Source organism: Halichoeres trimaculatus, unplaced genomic scaffold (assembly GCF_033239565.1).
Source record: "Halichoeres trimaculatus isolate MK-OKI-2021-1 unplaced genomic scaffold, fHalTri1.1 fHalTri1_scaffold_1, whole genome shotgun sequence".
Classification (NCBI taxonomy): Eukaryota; Metazoa; Chordata; class Actinopteri; order Labriformes; family Labridae; genus Halichoeres; species Halichoeres trimaculatus.
Window position 1 is genome coordinate 42,816,227 of NW_027437179.1, and position 23,210 is coordinate 42,839,436.

Here is a 23,210-nt window from a genome sequence, read left to right on the forward strand (position 1 = left end):
AGGATTTTATTTAGTGTCAGTGTCTTTAACCATCAATACCCTCTGGAAGAAAAATAACTATTCTTTATTTCAATCATATTTTGTTAAGCTACAAGGAGCCACTGCAGAGGAGTCAAAGGGCCACATGAGGCTCCAGAGCCTCGGGTTGAAGGCTCTCGAATTAGACCATATTCAGAGGGTAGTAACAGAGCGAATGAAGCAGGTCTGAAGTGAGAAGAGAGATTGAAACAGGAGCTCAGAGGCCGGCAGAGGAAAGTGGAGGTTGAGGAGAGTTTCTACAGATTTCAGTGATGGGATGAAGTGCTGCAGAAAGTCTCTGCTGAGCTCCTTCACAGACAGAGAGTGAGAGGAAAGGAAAGGACGGCCCGGTTCTGTTTCAGTGAGCAGATAGTTTGTGTTTGTCCGACCTCTCCTCACCTCAGCTCTTTACTCCTGTCTCTCCTTCACCCCGTCTGGGGCCTCATCTGTCTCCCGTCCACACTCTGGTCTAAACTCTCTGCTCTTCTCTCCCCTGACGTCTTTTCTTCCCTGTCTCCATGCATCAACCTTTTACCTCAGCCCTTTCTCTTCCACGCTTCTTGTTTTTCCTCATTTCTCCCGCTGCTCTTTTGCTTTCTTCCACTTGACATCCATTTTCCCTCGTCTTCCCTCTCTTTTGTCTTCATTTCTCATCCCATCTCAATCCATTTGCTACTGCTGTTATTGCTGCATTGGGCCGGTTTGCAGCTGAGTACAAAGCGGCAGGGATGAAAGTCAGTGCCTCTTAGTCCAGGGTCGTGGTTCATTCAGGGAAAACATTGGCTGGGTGACTCCGCCTTGAATGAAGCAGTTCAAGTATCCCAGTTTTATTGATGAGAGGGTAAAATGGATCATGAGATTGGCAGTAATGAGGACCATGAATCAAATCATCCAGGTAAAGAGGGCGCTGAGCTGGACAACACATCCTCTGGGTCGTTGGTTTCTTTACATCCACCTGTCATATTCCCGTTATGCTGATGATACACAGATCTATACCTCAGAGCTCAGAATCTTTAGCTAACAGTCCAGTTTTTATGCATGTTTAGACCTGTATCTACTGCCTCAGATAAAATTATTCAATAGATTAAACCAACATTTTAAGGAGTCACAGGATGAAGATTGTAAACTCAGGATCACAGAGTCACAAAACTGAATGTAAAGTATCTGCAGCACAGTGGAGCACAACAAAGCTCAACATAATGCAACACAAGGTAACACAACACATGGTGCAACATGACGCACATCAACAAAGGATCTAATGAAACACAACTAAAACAAAACACAATGTGAGGAAACATTTTGAAAACATAAGGTGTCATAATATTGACTTGATGTAACACAATGTGACGTAACACTGTGTGTTATTACAAGCCTTATCACGACACAAATTAACTGAAACATATTGTAACACGACACAACTTTATCGTGACACAATTTGATAATTACACAGTGTAATGTAAAACAACACAATATGACCCATATCAGAACACTGTGTTTTGCAGCACAACATATTGTAACAGTGTATCGTAACACATTACATCTTAACACAGCATTTCTTTACACAATGTAACACAACACAACATATTGTAACAAAACGTATCCTAACCCATTGTAACGCAGCATAATGTAACATTTGTCTTAACACAACAAACCGTAAAACAACAATTCACACATCGCAGCGCAACAAAACACATCATAGCAAAGCTTATCCCCAACACGTATCGTGACAGGGTGTATTGTAACACAACGAATGACTAAATGAATGATAACATGACTTAAAATAACACTGCATATTATAAACAGTGTTTTGTTACACAACACATCATAACACAGCGTCACGTAACAAAGCATAACGTAACACATCAAACATTACACAATATAACATAACAGCGTAACGTAACAGTACAATATAACACAGCGCAACATAACAGCTTTACATAGTACAGCGTAATATAACAGCATAACATTACAGCGTAACATAACAGCTTAATTTAATAAAACATAACTGCTTAAGGTAACAGCCTAACGTAACACCGTAATGTAACACAGCATAATGTAACACAGCCTAAGAGCGGCACATTACACAGCGCACAAAAACATGTCAATACCTGACACAACGTAACAGCGTAAAGTAACAGCGTAAAGTAACAGCGTAAAGTAACAGCGTAAAGTAACAGCATAAAGTAACAGCGTAATGTTACAGTGTACCTTAACAGAGTGTGTAACGTATGGTGACAGCTTAATTTAACAGAATGAAATAGCTTAACGTAACAGCGTAACAGCTTAATGTAACAGCGTAACAGCGTAACGTATTACAGCGTAACGTATTACAGCATAACGTATTACAGCGTAACGTATTACAGGGTAACGTAACACAGCTTAACGTAACACAGCTTAACGTAACACAGCTTAACGTAACACAGCTTAATGTTACACAGCGTAACGTAACACAGCAAAACTTATCACAGCGAAACGTAACACAGCTTAATGTAACACAGCGTAACGTAACACAGCGTAACGTAACACAGCGTAACGTAAAACAGCGTAACGTAACACAGCGTAACGTAACACAGCGTAACGTAACACAGCGTAACGTAACACAGCGTAACGTAACACAGCGTAACGTAACACAGCGAAACGTAACAGCGTAACGTATTACAGCGTAACGTATTACAGCGTAACGTATTACAGCGTAACGTATTACAGCGTAACTTATTACAGCGTAACATAACACAGCGTAACATAACACAGCGTAACATAACACAGCATAACGTCACACAGCGATACGTAACACAGGGTAACGTAACACGGCCCAACGTAACACGGCCTAACGTAACACAGCGTAATGTAACACAGTGTAACATAACACAGCGTAACATTACAGCGCAATTTCACACATTGTTATGTAACACAGGGTCATGGCGGCACATTATACAGCGCAAACGAAAACAAGGTGAAACCCAACACAGCATCATTTAACACAATGCAAGATTACACAACGAAGGGTTACACAACTTAACTTTACACAACATAACATTTCAAAACATAACGTTACAGAGCGTAATGTGACACAGAGTAAAGTGACGCAGCGCAACTTAAAACAACACTTTGTTACACAATGTAACGTAACGTAACACAATTTGACGTAACACAACATGACGTTAAACAATGTAACGTAACACAAAGTAAATTGACACAGCGTAATGTAACATAATGTAACACAGAGTAACAATGTATCACAACACATGTTGTGATACATTATGTTTTCACACAATATAACGTATGGTGACAGTAAATATTGTGACATGTTTCCTCAGCGGAGCGTCGCCTTATAAATATTTTTTATTTTGAAATCTCTGTTTCTGCTCTCTGACCCGTCAATCAGCTCCTCTCCTTTCCTCTCATCACTCCTCTGTCTTCTCTCTCGTATCAGGACTTGTCGCCGTTTTTAATCACACAGTGTCAGCCAATTAGATCCACCTGGTTTCTTTTTCATCACCTTTTGTCTCAACCACACACACACACACACTCCCACACGTCACACACACACTCACACACGCTCCCACCTGAGAGAGAGCTGCAGAGTGACCCATGTGGCCCGCTCATTCTTCATCCGTTTAGTGAAGCCGCTGTTTAGATTGGCTTATGGAGAAGCCACTTTAGGCCACTAATGAATCCACGGACGCTATTAACATGCAAATAGCTCCATTAGGAGAAAATAGAGTCGTTCAGCTTTATATGACTGACTCTTTTTCCTCCGTAGACGGCGTTTCCACTCAGTCTCAAACTGTCTGACTGGGCTGAATGGGGAAATGACACAACTCTGAGGAAATAAACTGTGGATTTGTTGGAAAATTTGATGAAAAATTTTGGTTTTGGCCATTTTGGAAAGTCTTAAAAAGAAAAGTCTTTCCTTAAGATGTCTAAAAGGAAACAGATTTTCATTTTGTTTCCTCCTTTATTCATGTGACAGTGTTTTCTCTGCGTCTCATGTTGAGGCTCTTGAATGTGACTTCACCTCATCAGCCGCTCTTCCTCTGAAATCTCTCACTCCATCTTTCACTCCATCTTCCCTCCATCTGTCCTGACTAATAGAGCTCATACGCTCGTCCAATCAATCTGTCCGTTCTTTAATTAGACGAGAGATATTCTAATTAACTGTCCTGACGTCAGGCCCTCCAATCAGGGCTCAGCTTGGTGACTCATTTAACTCAGCTCTTGTCATCGTGCTGCTCTGAAGTGATTCCTCTCAGCGCACGCTGTCGCTGTCGGTGGTCCGCTGTCACTTTCTCATGACTCACCTTACTCTCTGTCTCCTGTCTTTCTCTGCCTCTCTCTGTCGCCCCCTACAGACAGCAGCCAGCCGTCCCTGGCCCAGCCCTCCCTCACCCTGCAGAGTTTTCCTTATGGAGGCTGTGAGTCCGTGGAGCTCTCCTACCAGAGCGGTACGTGCAAACAAACACATAAATAAACTCTATCAGTGGTTTTCTTCATGTTTTTTCAGGTTTTTTTACTTTATTTTGAAGTGACTTTTTATTTTTACTTTATTTTGAAGTGACTTTTTTATTTTTACTTTATGTTGTACACTAAGTTGTTAAAGGCAGTCAGTAACATTTGTAGAATTGTTCAGCAGGTCAGTCAGTCAGTTAGTTTGCTTAACAGTCTATAGCATGGTGGTGGTGGTGTTTGTTGTTTTTTTTTGTTTTTTTATTTATTTATTTTTTTTTAGCCCAGAGATGCTAAGTCATTCAGTGAGTGAATGAGTGAGTGAGTGGGCTGGTTGGTTTATAAGTTAGCTTTTTGTTAATAAGTGGGTGAGTTCAGTGGTTACTTAATGGCTCATTGACTAGGTTGGCTGGTTGATTTGTGGTTGGCTTTGTAGCTGGGATAGTTGTGGTTTTATAAATAGGTCGGTTGGTTGGTTTGTGAGTGGCTGAGTAGGCAGGATAGAATAGTTTCATGAATACATTTGGTAAGTTGGTTTTAATGGTTGGTTGGTTGGTTGGTTGGTTGGTTGGTTGGTTAGTTGGTTGGTTGGTTGGTTGGTTGGTTGGTTGGTTGGTTGGTTGGATGGTTGGTTGGTTGATTGGTTGGTTGGTTGGTTGATTGGTTGGTTGGTTGGTTGGTTGGTTGATTGGTTGGTTGGTTGGTTGGTTGGTTGGTTGGTTGGTTGGTTGGTTGGTTGGTTGGTTGGTTAGATGGTTGTTTGTCTGATTGTTTGGTTGGTTGGATGATTGGATCGTTGTTAGTTTGTTTGGTTGGTTGGTTGGTTGGATGGTTGGTTGGTTGATTGGTTGGTTGGTTGGTTGGTTGGTTGGTTGGTTGGTTGGTTGGTTGATTGGTTGGTTGGTTGGTTGGTTGGTTGGTTGGTTGGTTGGTTGGTTGGTTGGTTGGTTGGTTGGTTAGATGGTTGGTTAGATGGTTGTTTGTCTGATTGTTTGGTTGGTTGGATGATTGGATCGTTGTTAGTTTGTTTGGTTGGTTGGTTGGTGGGTTGGTTGGTGGGTTGGTTGGTAAATTGATAAGTGGGTTGTTGAAAGAGTCAATGAATTTGTGAGTGGATGGCCTGGTATTTTCGTTAGTTAGATGGTTAACTAGTGAATAGGTGGGTGGGTGGGTTGGCTGGTTGGTGGAATGTTAGTTGGTCAGGTAGTTTGTTGGTTAAGAAGTATGAGCTGGTTGGTTACTCAATGGATGAGTGAGTTGGGGAGTAGGTGGAGAGTCAGTTACTTGTTCTATTTGTGTGTTTAATGGGTGGGTGGGTGGGTTGGTGAAAAAAATGGGTTGGTTGTTAAACTAGCTGGCTTGTTAGCAAGTGAGTAAGTGGGTTGGTTTTTGGTAGGCAAGTTAGTAAATTGGTTTAGTTGTTTGGTCAATGAGTGTGTGAATGAGTACACTGGTTGGTCAGTGAGTAAAATACTCAGAAATGAGTGAATAAGTTAATTGTTTTGCTGGTTATGGAACAAGTTAATTAACAAATGAGCCAGTGGATGGTTGGTAGGTTAACTGATTTCATACGTTAGTTATTAAGTTATTAGTCTGTCTCATTGATATGTTAATTATTTGTCTACTTGCTGAGTGGGTTATTCTGGAGGTTAGTCAGATGTTTTTCCAGGTAGAGCTAGTTTGATGGTAGGTTGCTAATGAACAGCTGGTCGGTTCATTTTCCAGGTAGTATGAGAGTCAGCCTGTTTTTTTTTTTAGATTTCCTTGTAAGATGTTAAAGTTAGTGAGTCAACCAACCAGTTGATGGGTTTGTTGACTGCGTGTCACTTAAAGAAAACAAAAGCACTTTCCAGACTTGGTGATTAACTTTAAAACTAGAGAGATGAGTGTAGTCAACAGCGACTGAGCTTACAGAGCGTGTGGAAACCTGCCTCATGACGTCAGCTGGTTATTCAGTCAAGTAAGGAAGTCTTGAAGCTGCGTCATGGGGTTAAAATGAAGATCCTCACACCCTTTTTGTTTTGACGTCAGTTTATTCTGTGTCTGTCCCTGCAGGTCAGTTCCAGGCTGGTCAGTTTCAGCCGGCTATCCGCGTGGCCGACCTCCTCCAGCACATCACGCAGATGAAATGCGGACAGGGCTACGGCTTCAAGGAGGAGTACGAGGTGAGTTCACCCTCACTCACGCTGGCTTATTATGGAAAACAACAGCAAAACAGTGTTGGTTTTCAGCCTGACAACATTACAAGCAGCTATTAGTGCAAAGGTCAGAGGTCAGCAGCTGCTGCAGACAGATTATTGGAGTAATAAATGCTCATTTGAACCCCGAGCGCTGAAATGTAACCTCTGGTATAACCTGCTGAACAGAGGAGGATTTTCTCCCCTAACAAACATGGAGGATCACAGAGAGCCGAGCTGGAGCGGCTCCGTGTCGGGGTGAATCTGCTCCTCTTGTTAAGCGCTGAGAGGACATGATGCAGCTGCCCTGTGACCCGGACAGCAGTCGGCTAATTAATGATGTTTGTTTGGGGACAAATGGGAAGAGGGTGAAGCTAACTCACTTCCTGAGGCACTGAAACCTCAACATAATGTCACAGGAAACAAAACTCTGTGCATTAAACTCACTGGATCACACCAGAAATACCTGATCCCACTGCATTTCATAATCACAGAGAATGCTAAGAAAGCTGGAGCTGGATTTTTGCAGCAGGCGCAGCAGGAGGATAACAAACGTTTCTGCCACATGGCCCGAGGTGTGGACCAAATGTAACATCAGGACTATCGGAGAAAAGCCAACACAGCACTCAGTGAAGCTCTGGATCTGAGGGAAACTGGAGGAAGTGGTTCCTGTGCTTTGACGGGACTCAGCCTTGGTCGTCTGAAGAAAGTTTCAGAAAAAAGCTGCAGGCAGGAAAAGGCGAGCCGCTGAGTCATGGCGTCAAATAAAACATGATTCAGAGAGATTCAGGTTTGAGGAAACACCTTCAGTCTGCAGATGAATCAATCAGCACGTCAGATATCCAAACTGCTCCAGACACTCTGTTGGAACTACAAGATCTTCACAGGGCATCGGATAATGACAGGTTCATGACACATTGGAGGGGCAGGGGCTTCAAACACCAAGGTCTGTTCATAGCTCCGCCCCAAATAGGTCTCCAGTGGGCTGGCCAATCAGAGTGAAGGTGGTTTGTGGCGTGGGAAGCCTAAAGCCCCATTTCTCCTCCCCTTAAGTGAGAAAATGTCTCCGTCCTTTTCAAACCATGTCACTCTCACTGCGTCCTTTACGTTAGCATTGCTGCTAACTAATCCATCCACCAGGGGGAGCAGCCCAGAGTCAAAGTTTCTGACAACAACAAACTCAAAAACAAACATGGCGACTGTGGAGGAGGTGTTGCTGATGTAGCTCTAACTCAGGGGTGGCCAACCAGCCAGAGACCAAGAGCCACAAAAATGACCGTGGTACTACAGAGAGCCATGTCACTCATGTGGTCTTACAAACACACTTCCTCTCACACATGAGCAAAATAACCTAAAATGAAAATCAATACATCTCCAATTTTCAAAGAGAGATTTACTTTGTTTGTGTGCTTCAATTCCTACTAGAGAAGAGAAACCGATACTTAAGTATCAATCCCAACTATTCCCAGCGTTGGCATCCATGTGTGTATATATATATATATATATATATATATATATATATATATATATATATATATATATATATATATATATATAAGTGCTGTCAGACGATTTAAAAAATTAACCTAATTAATTACAGGATTTGTAATTAATTAATCTAATTAATCGCATTTTAATCTCATATCTGCTTAAGGTCCCAAAATAAAGAATTTGAATTTCAGGACATTAAAATTACATTAAAAGACATTTGAAAATAAGGTGGGAATATATACAACACATTTTTAGGTACCCTGAGGCATAAGGAACATATTAAAAAAGTGTTATGGTTCTGTCTTTACAAAATCTAATCAGTCCTGCACCAAAGATAAGCTGATTTGACTTTTAGGACGGTTTTTGCTTCTGTCACATTTTTACTGGATGTGGACTCAGTTTTCACTGCAATATGAACTTCTATACTTCTATGAGGTCAGGAGAACCAGGGTTAAAGGCTAAAAACTGTGAGTAACTATGTACAAAACACTTTATTCAAGTCTTGGATCACAGAAAAGTGAAGTATTCTCAGTTTAACATGCTCTGAACACACAAACTGTTGCTGATTGGTGCAGAGCAGCCCCAAGCTGAAACACAACACCAGGAAGATGGAAGCAAATTTTCAAAGAATTCTTTAGATTTATATACAGGATATATATCGATCATTCAGAGCTTGTTTGATGCAGTAGAGAGTGTAAAATTACCTGTTTTATACAGAATTGAGATTAGATTAGATTTTCAAAAAGGACGTGTGAATAAACGTGTATATATATATATATATATATATATATATATATATATATATATATATATATATATATATATATATATATATATATATATATATATATATATATATATATATATATAGATACATATATATATATATAGATATAGATATAGTTTAGATTGATCAGCACACCATCAATCCTCATAACTCCTCATAACTACATATATTTTTTATGAATGGATCGAGGAGCCACACACCGAAAGGCAAAGAGCCACATGCAGCTCACGAGCCACAGGTTGGCCAACCCTGCTCTAACAGAAAAGACAAACAGAGGCGGCATTGTAGGAGGTGGTGGTTGGTGAGACTGTTAAATACATCGCAAAAGTTCCTCCATTGTTATGTCTTCAATAATTACGTATCAGATAGTAACAGCAACACTGCCCCCACAGTTTCTACTGGTACTGCTCCGTTTGGTCTGTATCTGTAAGCTTCATGGAAACCTACAGAAATACGGACGAAATGAACGCAGAGCACGGACAGAAAGCTCCATCTGGATCCGGATCCATATAGCGTTGAGCATAAATGGGTCCTAAGCCCCGTTTCCAACACATGGTCCGGTTTGGATCAGTACAGTTTGGTACGGGTTGGATCAGTAAAGCCTGATCCTGTTTGTGTTTTCACAGCCAACCCTGTCCTTCCTGGAAGGCGGCGTGTAAGCTGGATGCTGATAGTCGCGTCAGCTACGTACTAGCATGACATCATAGCAGCACGACACAGTACTGACCATGAAACGCTGCTCATGACGCCATTTCCCAGAAATCCTTTTAAGAAGTCGTCGTGAGATTTCAACATGACGGGTTATGTGTTGTTCTTTATTACCGCTGTCACACAGGAAGTGATGATTCTCTCCACCAATCAGCAGACTGCAGTGTTTCTGGCTCCACCTTCTGGGGTTGATTCGGTTAGTCTGGCACCCCAACAGAAGGGAACCAAAAAGTGGGACGTTACGGGTCGGTAATTTGGGGATTAGTCAGTGGAAACACCAGAAAATGTGTGCTGTACTGAGACGGACTGAACTGAACTGAACCACCTGGTGGAAAGAGTTTTTAAAGAGACAGCAGCAAGTGTTTCAACACCAGGGAGAGAAAACTAGACATTCATTTGAGCTGTAAATCATACTACAGGGGCACCACAGGGACAAAATAAAGACTGAAAAAAGTACAACACTGCCTTTTTAAGCAGGTTTTAGTCCATAATTGACCACCAGAGACAGTTTCTGACTTTTGAACATGTTTAATTTGATCTTGGCACAAAATCTTCATCCTCGTTGGAGATTTCTATCATTTAAAAAACCTGAAAACTGTTTTAGGGTCATAAACAAAAAGTGTCCTTTCATCAGCCTTACTCCCGCCTTGCCTCCTTTCCTCCCTTCCTACCTGAGCGTTTCATTCTTACTCTTCTCACTCCTCTCCCGCCTCACGCTGACTGTTTGTTCGCAGCGCACTTCATCACAAACAGACATTTTCACAATCACTCTTTGTCATACGCGCTCTACCGTGGGATCATTTTCCCTCCAAATCCTCCTTCCCTCACTTCCATAAATCCTCCCTCCCTCCTCGTCTCCTTCCTCACTTCCCTTTATTCTCCTTTCATTTGCCTTTTCTTCGCCGCTGACGATAAATCTCGGAAAGACACAGAAGGAGTTTTCTGCGGCTCTCCGTCTCAAAAGAATATTTTCTATTACCAACTCTGCATGCGCTGAAAATTGTCCCTCCGTGATGCCGTACGTTATATTTTCATTTGCTGCCTGTCATTTTGGTTTATAGGCGCTGATACGTTTCAGGGGAGAGCAAATGTGATTTATTCTGAGTGTGTGTGTGTGTGTGTGTGTGTGTGTGTGTGTGTGTGTGTGTGTGTGTGTGTGTGTGTGTGTGTGTGTGTGTGTGTGTGTGTGTGGTGCTGCTTCCTGTCACTAACAGCTGATAGAGAGCGACCTGACACTGCGTAAACACACTTTCCGTCTGTCTGTCTGTCTGTCGCAGAGTGATTGTTGATATTTTCTGATATTATCCTATGATTTCACAGCCTCACCTCTGTGTGCATGTGTGTGTGTGTGTGTGTGTGTGTCCACCACGCCCCATATGGTGCCTCCATGTCCCCACCTGTGTGCGCTGTGACCTCCAGCGTCGGAGCCCATTAACCCCACTAACAGGCTGTCAACATGTCCGTCCCTGCTGGGATTACAGCGTGAGCATTAACAGAGATCTGCTGCATGCTTTGACTCCGAGCTGTTGGTCAGCTTAAACACTGAATGTATTAACCTTTAATGTAGCGTCATGTGACCTACGCCGATCTGTAAGTGAGCTCAACAATCTGACGTTAACCCGTCAGACAACGGTACGTTAAGCCTGATGAAGGACAAGAAACACAGGACGTCGAGGCCTCCAGGAACGCGCTCAAACCAAACCAGGACGGTAAATTCAAATAAAGTCAGGGTCAAGACTCCTAAAAATATCAGATAACAAAGTGAAAAGAGAGGAAATAAAAGCATTTGCTTGAAAGCGACTTCTTTAAATCATCTCAATCTGAGATTCAGACTGATTGTCTCGTCTAAAGCTGAGGTTACGTGAGAAACTCAGAAAGCTCGTTTATTGTTTTTCTTAAACTGTCTCCAAGTGGAATCAATCATATGTGAATACTGAATGCGTCAGATTTCCTTCTTTTTGTCTGGTGGCTGATGGAGGTATCCATATTTGGTAACACTTGTCGCACCTCCAGCAGGATAACGCTCCATGTCATAAAGCTGGAATCATCTCAGACTGCTTTCTTCAACATGACAATGAGTTCCCTGTACTCAAATGTCCTCCACAGTCCCCAGATCTCAATCCAATAGAGCACCTTTGGGATGTGGTGGAACGGGAGATTCTCATCATGGATGTTCAGACGACAAATCTGCAGCAACTGTGTGATGCTATCATGTCAATATGGACCAAACTCTCCGAGGAATGTTTCCAGGACCTTGTTGAATCTATGCCACCAAGGATTAAGGCAGATATGAAGACAAAAGGGGGTCCAACCCGGTACTAACAAGGTGGACCTGGTAAAGTGGCTATTGAGTGTAGATCTGCTTTAAGACTCCACCTTCTCTCTGATTGGCCAGCCCTCTGTCAGGGGGTGCAGCTATTGGACGACCTTGGTGTTCGAGGCCCACATCTCTACGTGTCATGAAGGAGATCTTTATGTGTTGATATCTTTTTATGAAGATCTCCTTTTTAGTTTTTTTCTGGACTTTGACAGAAGCAGATTTAAGAAGTTTTTTTTTTTATTTTTTTTATTATTTTTCTTATTTTAATCTAAGAGTCCAGAGATCATAAAAAAATCAAATTCATGAACAAATCTCCAAAACAAAAACCAACGGTTGGATCCCAGCAAGTTTTTCCCCTGAAGTCATTTTTCAACATCTATCATCAGGATTTAATGATTCTAACAAGTGCTGCAGGATGTACTCGTTAGTGCATCTGAGGAGGTGTGTGTTTTCATGTGTGTGTGTGTTTTCATGTGTGTGTGTGTTCCTCTGTCCACCCACTGTGTGTTTCTGTAACGAATATCAAAAAAAGTCCAAACCAACACATTCAGGGAGCCGAGTTTGATTAAGACCTTTTTTTATTGTTGACAAAGGGCAGCCAACCCACACTGTATGCAAATGCACACACACACACACACACACACACACACACTTACACACACACACACACACACACACACACTTGGGCACTGCACCACACGTATGCATGCATAACCCTCCCACAGAAACCTCCTACAGAAAATGTCCGAAAACAACTCGCTGCCCGGTTTATGTACACGACGGAGGAAATTCACACATACAGTTAACACACACACACACACACACACACACACACACACACACACACACACACACACACACACACTGCTCAAACACACACACACCATCGGGCCCTTTAAAGAATCCATTTTCTGCTCGACTGGGCGATGAGTTTAGGCGCCTGTTTTCCTGTCACAGTGCATTTGTACAAACTCCAGCATGTGTGTGTGAGTGTGTGTTTGCATATATGTGTGTGTGAGTGTGTGTGTATGTAGGTCCTATCACTGTCTGAAAGTGAAAGCTGTTGTCTGGTCTTCCTTAATCCCTTAATGGACTCAAAAAGACCGTTCACTCGTCTCTATAGGCAGAAGACTGTGTGTGTGTGTATGTGTGTGTGTGTGTGTGTGTGTGTGTGTGTGTGTGTGTGTGTGTGTGTGTGTGTGTGTGTGTGTGTGTGTGTGTGTGTGTGTGTGTGTGTGTGTGTGTGTGTGTGTGTTATCGTGCTCTTTCTGAAATAGTTCAGGGCCCATATGGCGACCTTTGTGAGTTGGGGTTTTGTTGCTTCACACAAGTTCGAGTGTGTCACACACACACACACACACACACACACACACACACACACACACACACACACACACACTCACACACACGTGTCCTTCCATACACACGTCTGGAGTGTGGATGCTGATTTTTAAAACACTTCAAGTAAAAAGTTTATTTGTACAGCCTGTGTTTGTTTGTGTGTGTTTTTTCCACATGCATGAACACACACACACACACACACACACGCTCTGACTTCGTCCTTGTCGTGTTCACTTGGCGCGGCGCTCGGCGCAGCATCACAGCAGGGGGGCGGGACAATCTGTCTCCTCTCCTCCAACTGACCAAAAACCAACTCTTCACCTGAACTTTTTCAGCTCCAAACGACACGTCATCGTTTAGTCCGTCGTTCTTTCAGTCTTTAAATTTCCCAGGGGAACCTGAACGCAGCGTCTCTTGCCAGTCCGGGCTGGACCGGGTTAACGCTGGTTTGGGGATCAGAAAAGTCCCCCAATAATCACCTGATGGCCGAACAATAAACTGACCTCCCTGGTGGATCTGGGACGTCTGCCATGGGGACGTTTCTGACACCTGTGCTGCGTTCAGGTGCTCTTTGTTAGGCTGGAAATTCAGACGCTCAGGTGTGCAGAAAGTGACTCTTTTGGAAACTTTTTTGGGTTGACTCAACCGAGCAAACAAAATATGAATCAAAGAAAAAAAAGACCCCAGACTTTGTGACTTTTCAGTCTTTTAGACATTTTTAGATGCAGACTTTAAAGTATCCAGCAACCAAAAAGTTGCTGTTTCCTGAGGTTGCAAATGAAGGCAACAGGAGAAACGAGCTGCATGTGCAGGAATGATGCGTTCAAGTCAGAAACAAATGCAACAGAAGGACACAGCTAATGAGAAATGTGCAGCAAAAAACATAAAATCTGCAAAAAAGAGGAAGAGTTTCAGACTGAGGCTTGGAGACAGAAGCCCTCCAGGCCTGTAGGGGGCACTGTTTGAGGTCTGGTGGAGTAAAATCAAAAGCTGGTTAAACAACAGAAAACTCCTTTTAGTGGAGACTTTTTATTTCTTGTTTTTAGAGTAGAGTCATGTGACCGGCCTGCAGCGCCCCCGTCCTCTGAGAGCTCAGCGTCCTGTCATGTTCCCGCCGTAACCCCCCCCCCCCCCCCCCCTCGTGCCCTGAGAGCCAAAGAGCCGCTCAGCTGCCGACTATCAGTGCATCGTCTCCTCGTTAATATTCATGGAAGTGTTTCTTCTTCTGCCCGCCGTGTGTCGGCGAACAAGCTCTGGGCATCGGGCCATATGTGCATGCATATATCTGTCTCTGTACCTCAGTAACAAGAATATACTCTGTGTGTGTGTGTGTCTGTGTGTGTCTGTGTGTGTGTGTTTGTGTGGGTTCAGGCCCTGGCGGAGGGACAGACGGCACCCTGGGAAACGGCCAAAAAGGACGAGAACCGCAACAAGAACCGCTACGGCAACATCATTGCTTGTGAGTACTGAGAGGAAACGGACAGAGCTGCAGGAGTTAGCGCTCAGCGTCTGAGGGTAGAGGGGTCCGGTTCAGTCCGGGTTGGTTCTGTACGGTTCATCAAGCTGTTCATCCCAGACCTGGTTGGTTGGTTGGCAGCGTCACGGTCTGAGAGATTCATACAGTTTGTTTGCATCAAAGAGAAATGGAAAATACACACGTCCAAAACAGAAACCCACAGCTCAGGGTTTTTGTTTTGGTTTGGTGTCAATCGTTGTTTTTAACAGAGCAGGATACAGTATATCCCAATAATCCACTGGTAACAGTTTGTTTAATCATTCATGTCATGTTTCATCTAGGGCTGTCATTTTCGTCATAAAAATTAACGCAGATTAATCTGGATCCCAAACCCGCGGGGCGTTCAAAGACGCACTTATTTGTAAATGTCTGGCATTTACAAACCGTTTGTCCTACTTGGAAAAAGAGGTGTTCTCGTCCGATTTTCAAATTTCCGACGGTCCCTGAATGTATCACATGTGACGTCAGCAACATACCGGCGGGAGGGAAGCGAGAGTGATTTGTGACTGCCGTCCACATCTCGTTTATTCACACGTCCTTTTTGAAAATCTACAGAAAATCAACCGTTTGCTCAATTCTGTAAAAAACAGATAATTCTTCACTCTTTACTGCATCAAACAAGCCCTGAATGATCGATATATCTCCTGTATTTAAATCTAAAGAATTCTTTGAAAATTAGCTTCCATCTTCCTGGTGTCATGTTTCAGCTTGGGGCTGCTCTGCACCAATCAGCAACAGTTTGTGTGTTCAGAGCATGTTAAACTGAGAATACTTCACTTTTCTTTGATCCAAGACTTGAAAAAAGTGTTTTGTACATAGTTCCTCACAGTTTTTAGCCTTTAGCCGTGGTTCTCCTGACCTCATAGAAGTATAGAAGTTCATATTGCAGTGAAAATTGAGTCCACATTGAGTAAAAAAGTGACAGAAGCAAAAACGCTCCTAAAAATCAAATCAGCTTATCTTAGGTGCAGGACTGTGTAGATTTTGTAAAGATAGAACCATAAAACTTTTTTAATTTGTTCCTTATGCCTCAGGGTACCTAAAAATGTGTTGTATATATTCCCACCTTATTTTTTAGTGTCTTTTAATGTAATTTTAATGTCCTGGAATTCAAATTCTTTATTTTGGACCTTAAGCAGATATGAGATTAAAATGCGATTAATTAGATTAATTAATTACAAATCCTGTAATTAATTAGATTATTTTTTTTAATCGCCTGACAGCACATTTCATCATGTAAAACCTGAAAAAATGAGGCAGTTTGACTTTTGAAACAGCGTCAAAGCTAGTGAAGTAAAAATATCTTTACTGTCTGTCCCAGAAGTCGCTGGTGATACATGGAGATAAGACACGAGGGAGCTCCCAAACAGCAGGGGGTGATGTGCAAAAACCCTCTACCACAGTGTTCCAGTAGAGATGAAGAAGTTGTTTTTGCTGTTGACAACTTTTGTTTTCAGCAGTCTCTGTTCTCCGCTGAGTGTGGCTGTCATTTCCCTCGAGGAATCTTGCAGTTTTCACACTGACCTCTGTGCGATGAACCGTACAAACGCCAGAATATTTACACTTTGACACTCCAAGCTCTGGTTAGAAATTTTCAGGAAACACAAAAAATATTCGCTTGAAAAGGACTGTGTGAGGGGGCAAAGCTGCAAAAATGAGGTCATTCATGCCTGACGCATCAACATAAACCAAGCTTCAGAGTGTTTCGGAGAGAGGAGCAGCTCACCAAAAGCTGCTTCTGGACAAGACAGTTATAGAGCCACCTACAGGCCTGGCATGCTCACTACAGTGTTTCCAGACCCTCAGCATTTTGGTATAAACTTGGATTTTTTTCTTAATCTTTTTTGCGTTTTGGGGTGAAATGTTGGTGTTTTGACTTCCACTTTTTTACCGTCAGAGCTCGCACTAAATCTAAAGTCCAACAAACTGAGTCATAAAACAAATAAAGAAAGAAAGAAAAATCTTTATCTAAACAACGCACGTAGGGGGCGCCGATTGTAGAGTCGAACACACGACAAATGACAACAACATTTCGCCACTTTTTGATCTAAAACACAATTTTTACTGCAGTTAGAGAAATATTTGTGAAATATATTTGTCAAATATTGTATATACATGTTGAATTATTATATCTAAATGTTCAGTGCTATATGTACATTTTATAAATTAATGTCCTGATTCTAAATATTTAGCTTTTATGCTAATTCACACTCCCGCCTGCAGCACCAAAGAATAGCAACAAAATAAAAGTTTGAGGAAGCGATCCAGCTGGGCCAGATTTTGAGAAAGCCAAGCTCTGCTTCTTCGATGTCGGCCCACTTCCTGTGGGTGGGAATGCGAATTTCCATGTTCGCTAAATATTTAGAAATCGTCCCTCAAGATTTAGAAATCTTGACTTCATATTCACAAGTCCTGGAAAAGATTTAGAATAGAATATAACTTTATTGTCATTGTAACAATGACACAACAGTGTATAGAAAGTGTAAAAAGCTCCATAAGAAAATAGATGCTGACAGCTTGTCCATCATTGTCCAGTCAGCCAGTCTCCACCTCCACAGGGTCCAGGACTGAGCTTCTTCAGCAGTCTGTTCAGTCTCTGTCTCCTGGATCCTGTCTGCTCACAGCAGGTGAAGCTCTTCACATGTGGCCTTGGTGTCTGCTGTTAGCTCTGTTAGCCATGTCTGTGAATAGCATGATGCTACTCTGCCCTCTGGTATTCCCTCTGTTGCTGGGTTAGCACAGCTAGCTCGTCCATCTTATTGGAGATAGATCTTACGTTCCCAATAACGATGGATGGAAGGACAGGTCCATGTCGTCACTTCTTAGCTCACACCTGAGAACCAGCACGTCATCCTCACCTCCTTCTCCTCACCTTGTGTGGAAACATCCGGCCTAGCACCAGTTAGCAGTGATATGCTACAGGCTTCTAAGAGCTGAGCTTAAGTCTGATTTACTTTTCATTCTGAATATTTAGCAAAGATTTCTAAACGTCAAACAAAGTTTTTTTTAAGTAATTAGCTAATATCCTAATCCACACTCCTGTCCCCTTTGAGTAGTACCAAAATAAAAGTTTGAGGAAGTGATTTTGAGAAAGTCAAGCTCCACTTTTCCGATGTCGGCCACAGGATCTTCAACAGCGCCATCACAGCACTTGGTACGTTTATTTTCTAACAGCTGATTTAACTGACTGTGTTTGACTTTCTCAAAATCTGCTCGGCTGGATCGCTTCCTCCAACTTTTATTTTGGTACTTCCTGTGGGCAGGGGGAGTCTGAATTTCAATGTTAACTAAATATTTAGAAATCGTACCTCAAGATTTATAAATCTTCACGTCATATTTGGAAATCATTGGGAAATATTTAGTGTTAGCTAAACATTGAGAAAACTTAGATAAATATTTGGAATGAAAACTAAATGTTTAGAAATGTAGCTAAGAATTTAGAATCAGAACATTTATTAACATTTGTGTATAACATTTAACCTTTAGATAAGACATTCAACATTTATAGATAATATTTGACAAATATAATTCACAAATATTTCTCTGAATCTGCAGAAAAAGTGACGTTTTAAAGCTAAATGTGGAGAAATGTTGTTATTTGTAGTGTGTGCAACTTTACAATCAGCGATCTGTTCACACAGAACATAACGGTTCATTGTTTTTCATAAACCGTTACATCTCTGATGATAAATCGGTTTTATTTTCCACAAAATGCATAAATCAGCTTGGAGAGACCCTGCAGACCCTGTAGACCCTGCAGACCCTGCAGACCCTGCAGACCCTGGTCCAGGTGGATAACTGAGTCAGGATCATAAGGGAAAGGTTGGAGAGCTCCCTTCCTGCTGAAAGTCCTGTAGGGCTGTTAAAACGGATCTTTCCAGAACGTCGGTCTGTTTGTTCTGGTTTCTAAAGTTCCCTCTGAGTTTCCAGAGTTTGGATTTCTCTCCTGCCTGATGATCAAAGCTCAGCTCCTTCTTTATTCAGAGTTTTATCAAAACGAAGCTTCGCTCTGCAGCAAAGACAGGCCGCCGTAATGACGTGCAGCGCCTGAATGTAGCACGAGTGTGTGTGAGAGTGTGTGTGTGTGTGTGTTTGTGCCATTAGTGTGTGAATTAGCATGTGAATGTGGAGCTGTCGAATACGTCAAGTGTTTGCTGTGATTTGTGAGCGCTAATGAAGTCTGTTTGATTTTATGCTCTCTGGATAAGTGTGTGTGTGACGGAGAGTGTGTGTGTGTCTGCTGAACAATATGTGCATGAATTGTTGACTTTGTGTGTGTGTGTGAGGACTTGCACGAGTCAGGAAATTGCAGCAGTGTGTGCACATCTGTAGGAGTGTGTGTGAGTGTGTGTGAGTGTGTGTGTGTGTGCCGCTCTCATTACCAGGGTTTAGATGTCAGAGCGGAGACGCGGCGCTAACCTGAAGGCTTTTAAATGAAACACTGGCTGAAATGAAATAGGCTGTCAGGGACTTGATCGCCAACAGGAATTATGATAAATTTGCTATTAGTACAAATCCTTTAATTACACCAGGCTGGTAATGGAAAGTGTCCATCTCGCTGGCTGTGATTTTACAAAGACTCATTTTCTTGAGAAAATGTTTAAAAGGCCCCCGGGGAGAGGACTTTGTGCGCTGTCTTTATTAGGAGCAGGAAATGTGGAGAGACGGCCGCAGCTGAAAGTTTAAATACCAGGGAGCCGTCGTCTGGCTCCTTTCTCCTCTTTGTCCCACTTTAACTCCTCCTTCCAAACACACCACTCCTTTCTGTCTCTGGGAATCAGGAAGATAAAAAGTCAAGGTGACAAAACCTAAAGGCCTGATTCTTTGAGTGTTTGATGACACCAAAACACGAGGACCTGATCCAAAACGACATGGTCTGACTCGCAAAGCGTGTACATATCAAAGAGTTAAATGCTCTAAAAACTCTTAGTTTCATGCATGTTGGTAGAGTTTATCTCACAGCTCTGCTTGAAACATCCTGAAAAATAATGGTGGCCATTGAAGTAACTATAGCTTTATGTTTTAATAGAAAAATAAGATTTTTTTTTCTATGTAAACCCTTGGTGGGTTGGGTAGGCTGATTTAATATCCACTGAAATAAACTTTTAAAACTCATCTCTACATGATTTTGGATTAGTTTACTGTAGTAGAGTTGGTGTTGTCAGCATAAGAGTGTAAGTTGACGCCATATTGGTGATTAATCAGGCCAGCAGGGATGTGTAGCTCAAAGGACTGAAAGCTGCAACTCTTTGACTGCTTTACAGTGGCTTTTTTTTCACCAATTTTTTTGAAATGTTGCAAAAAAAAAAAAAATTATTTTTTTTCTCAAGTTTTTACAATTGTAATTATTTCTTCTTTTTTTGCAATATTGTCATGTCTTTTTTTCCATTTTTTTTATCTAATTTTTGGGGAATTTTTTTCATTTTTTTTTCTATTTTTTATAATTTTGTATATTTTTTAATTTTTGCACTTTTTAATTTCTGTTTTTTATACATTTCTAATTTTATTTTTTTATTTTTTTTTTGCATTTTTTGCATTTTTTTAATTCCTTTTTTATTTTCTTTGTAAATTTATTCAAAATGAAAAAACAAGACATCACATGTACAATTTTATATATATTTAAAAAAAGAAAAAAAAATCTCATTTAGATAACTATTCACCGCATTTAAACTATGTTTAGAAAATTAATCTACTTTGTCTTTACTGTGAAGATAAAGCAGATTTTGTGTCTCCTGAATGACTTTAATCCAGGTGAGCTGAGGAAAAATGGCTCCTATGAAAGTAAAGATTGCAGACCCCTGATGCAGGTGATCAAAAGAAGAGGGCTAAGCACAGAGCCTTGTGGCACACCTTGGTACCTGGGGCTGGAGAGAAGCAGGAAAATGTGTTGAGGCAGTTGAGGAAGATGGTGTAGGTGACTGTCAAAGGTCATAAAATTGACCCACAATCATGTGGAGATGGGTTTTAAGATTTGTTATTTTTTTATTTATATATATATATATATATATATATTTTTTTTTCATGATGTCTCCTGCAGAGTAGACCCTTAAATTATTGGACCTTAGCAGCAAGGCAAGTTTATTTGTAGAGCACAATTTATATACAAGGCAATTCAAAGTACTTTACAGCTAAAATAAAATAAAATCACAATAGGCAGAATAAAATCATTACATAAAATCAAACCATAAAACATTAAAAATGATTAATTAGATTAAAAGAGGAGAGTGCAGATCAAATATTTAGGAGCACAAAACTGGGATGCAGCCCCACCGTGTTTAGTGTTCGAGCAAAAAGAGAAAAAACAAACAGGAAAAGTGTCAGAGCATGTCAGGTTTATCCTAATTTATTGAGTATTTCAGCCTGTGGGTCCCCGACCAGAGGGACACGTGAGCAACAGTTCGAGGTGCCAATGGCGGCTGCATTCCATTTTTAGTGAAGGAGTCTTCCCTTGTTGCTTTTCCTTCCAGACTCTCAGAGCAAAGATTTTTATGATTCCGTCTTATTAAAACTGATCGGAGGTAATCAAAAACTTTAAGACACCCGTAGCGTTTGGATCCTTATACCTGATCCAGACTCCTCCTTCTCAGCAGAGCCTGGTGCACGCTGCCTGGCTCCACTCTCCCCTCAGTCTGAGCTTAATCTTACACAAATATCCAGTTTGCAAACTCAGAAACAAATTCAACATTACTGCAAGTCTCAAACTCTCTGATCTGGTTCTCTGTAGAGTCTTTGTGGTCCAGATCAGAGTCCCGGCACCTCTAACCCGACAAACGCTTATCGATCCCTCGCAGATCACAGCCTGGGAGCTAAATTTGTGTCCCGGCTTTGTGGGACTTAAACCGACACCCGAGATGTGACGTCAGAATCCCCTCAGAGGCTGCGGCTGAAAGCTTCCTATCTTTGTGAGGACTTATCTGTGGCACTCATCTCTCCCTAACACACACACACACACTCTCACACACACACACACGCTCACACACTCTGTGCTGCAGTTTGGAGAGGGCTGATTGGAGTTGAAGTGTTAACACGCTCTTCCTCCGGCCATCTGCCAAACACAAACGGCGGTTGCCATGTTTGAATCCCCGCAGCACGCTGAATAAATGTTAATCTAGCAGCCTCCTGTCCTCCGCCTCTTATCCCCCTCTTCATCACACTCCCAATCCTCTTCCTCACCCCCTGTTGGCCCTCCTGTCACTCTTATTCTTTCCTCTCACCTTTCCTCTCCTCCAACCATCCCTCCATCCATCCATCCTCTCTGATCGCTCCTGACAGTGTTTGGGTCGAGGCAAAGCGCCACAGTGTTTCCTCATTACAGGCATCTGTCTCCTTCCTCCTCTCCTCCGTCTCCTTCTCCTCCATCCTTTCCTCCTCCTCCCAGGCCTCCGTCCGTAGAAAAACCTCCATATGGTCATTTATAATTCAGCAGAGCGTGCCTTCAGAATAAACTGAATTTATTGGTGAGTATGTACATATGTGCAGAGAGGGGATATTTGTGTTTGTGTATGACTGAGTGTGTGTGTGTGCTGTCAAGGTGAGCTAAGGTGAGGAAGAGGAGGAGTTTTGGAGTTTTCCTGTGTAGCTTTTAAAGGACATCAGGTATTTGTGTCAGATTTTGTGGGTAGTTTGTCTTCGGTTTGGAAACAAAACCACTGAAAAGTTTTTGAAAAAGTAAAGTTTGTGTTCTCTCGGTCAAACTTCTCTTTCTCATCTCAAATGAAACAACGGTGATTACATTTGGCTGAGTTTGCATTGAGAAGTGTTGGAAGCTGTTTCTCCCCCTCAAAAAAATCAAAATCTACGGTTGTTCATTGGTCAGTTTTTAGAAACGATACCGTACAACAAACAACTTCTATCGAGTTTGGACTGTCGCAGAGTAACCGGTGTTGACTGTAAAAAAATGGATGTCATCTTGCTCAGCTTGAAGTGAGGTCTCCACAAAAACTGCTCCCCCTGGTGGCTGGCTGCAGTATAGGTTAAAAAATCCATCTCCCCAGTCATTCCAGATGGGCTGTGGTCAAACTTTAAAAAATTAATCCACCTGGTAGAAATGTTTCTCACGTCTGATTGTTGTGGGGATTTGAAGATATCATTTGGCTGTCTTGTATCCAAGTCCTCTTTGTTCTGAAAAGTTTGTTTTCATTAGTTATACGATGTTAAAAAAGAGGTCTTACTCCAGTTGAACAATGATTGACAGCTGACGTTCTTGATCATTTTTTTCAGGGATTGTAAAATATGTCTGGAGGTAGAGTCAAGAAGTGATTAGACTCTGGAAAGAAAAAAATAATTATTATTTTTGTCACCCAGCTCCACTCAGATTCTCCCAGCAACTGGAACAAAGTGTTTCAGATAGACCAGGGGTCAGCAACCTTTTCTTTCATAAAAACTATTTTGCCTCAGCTCACTTTG

The 23,210-nt window shown here is 41.8% G+C and overlaps 1 protein-coding gene across 16 annotated transcripts in view; it reads left to right on the forward strand.

Moving 5' to 3' along the window:
* The window catches only part of ptprt (protein tyrosine phosphatase receptor type T), a 486,185-nt gene that overhangs the window by 392,680 nt on the left and 70,295 nt on the right, over positions 1 to 23,210 (forward strand). For all 16 annotated transcript variants that reach the window (XM_074668102.1, XM_074668200.1, XM_074668208.1 and 13 more), the window contains 3 exons: positions 4,371 to 4,463; positions 6,520 to 6,629; positions 14,660 to 14,747. In XM_074668102.1, coding sequence (XP_074524203.1) covers positions 4,371 to 4,463; positions 6,520 to 6,629; positions 14,660 to 14,747 — 291 coding nt within the window. The remainder of the gene's footprint in view (positions 1 to 4,370; positions 4,464 to 6,519; positions 6,630 to 14,659; positions 14,748 to 23,210) is intronic.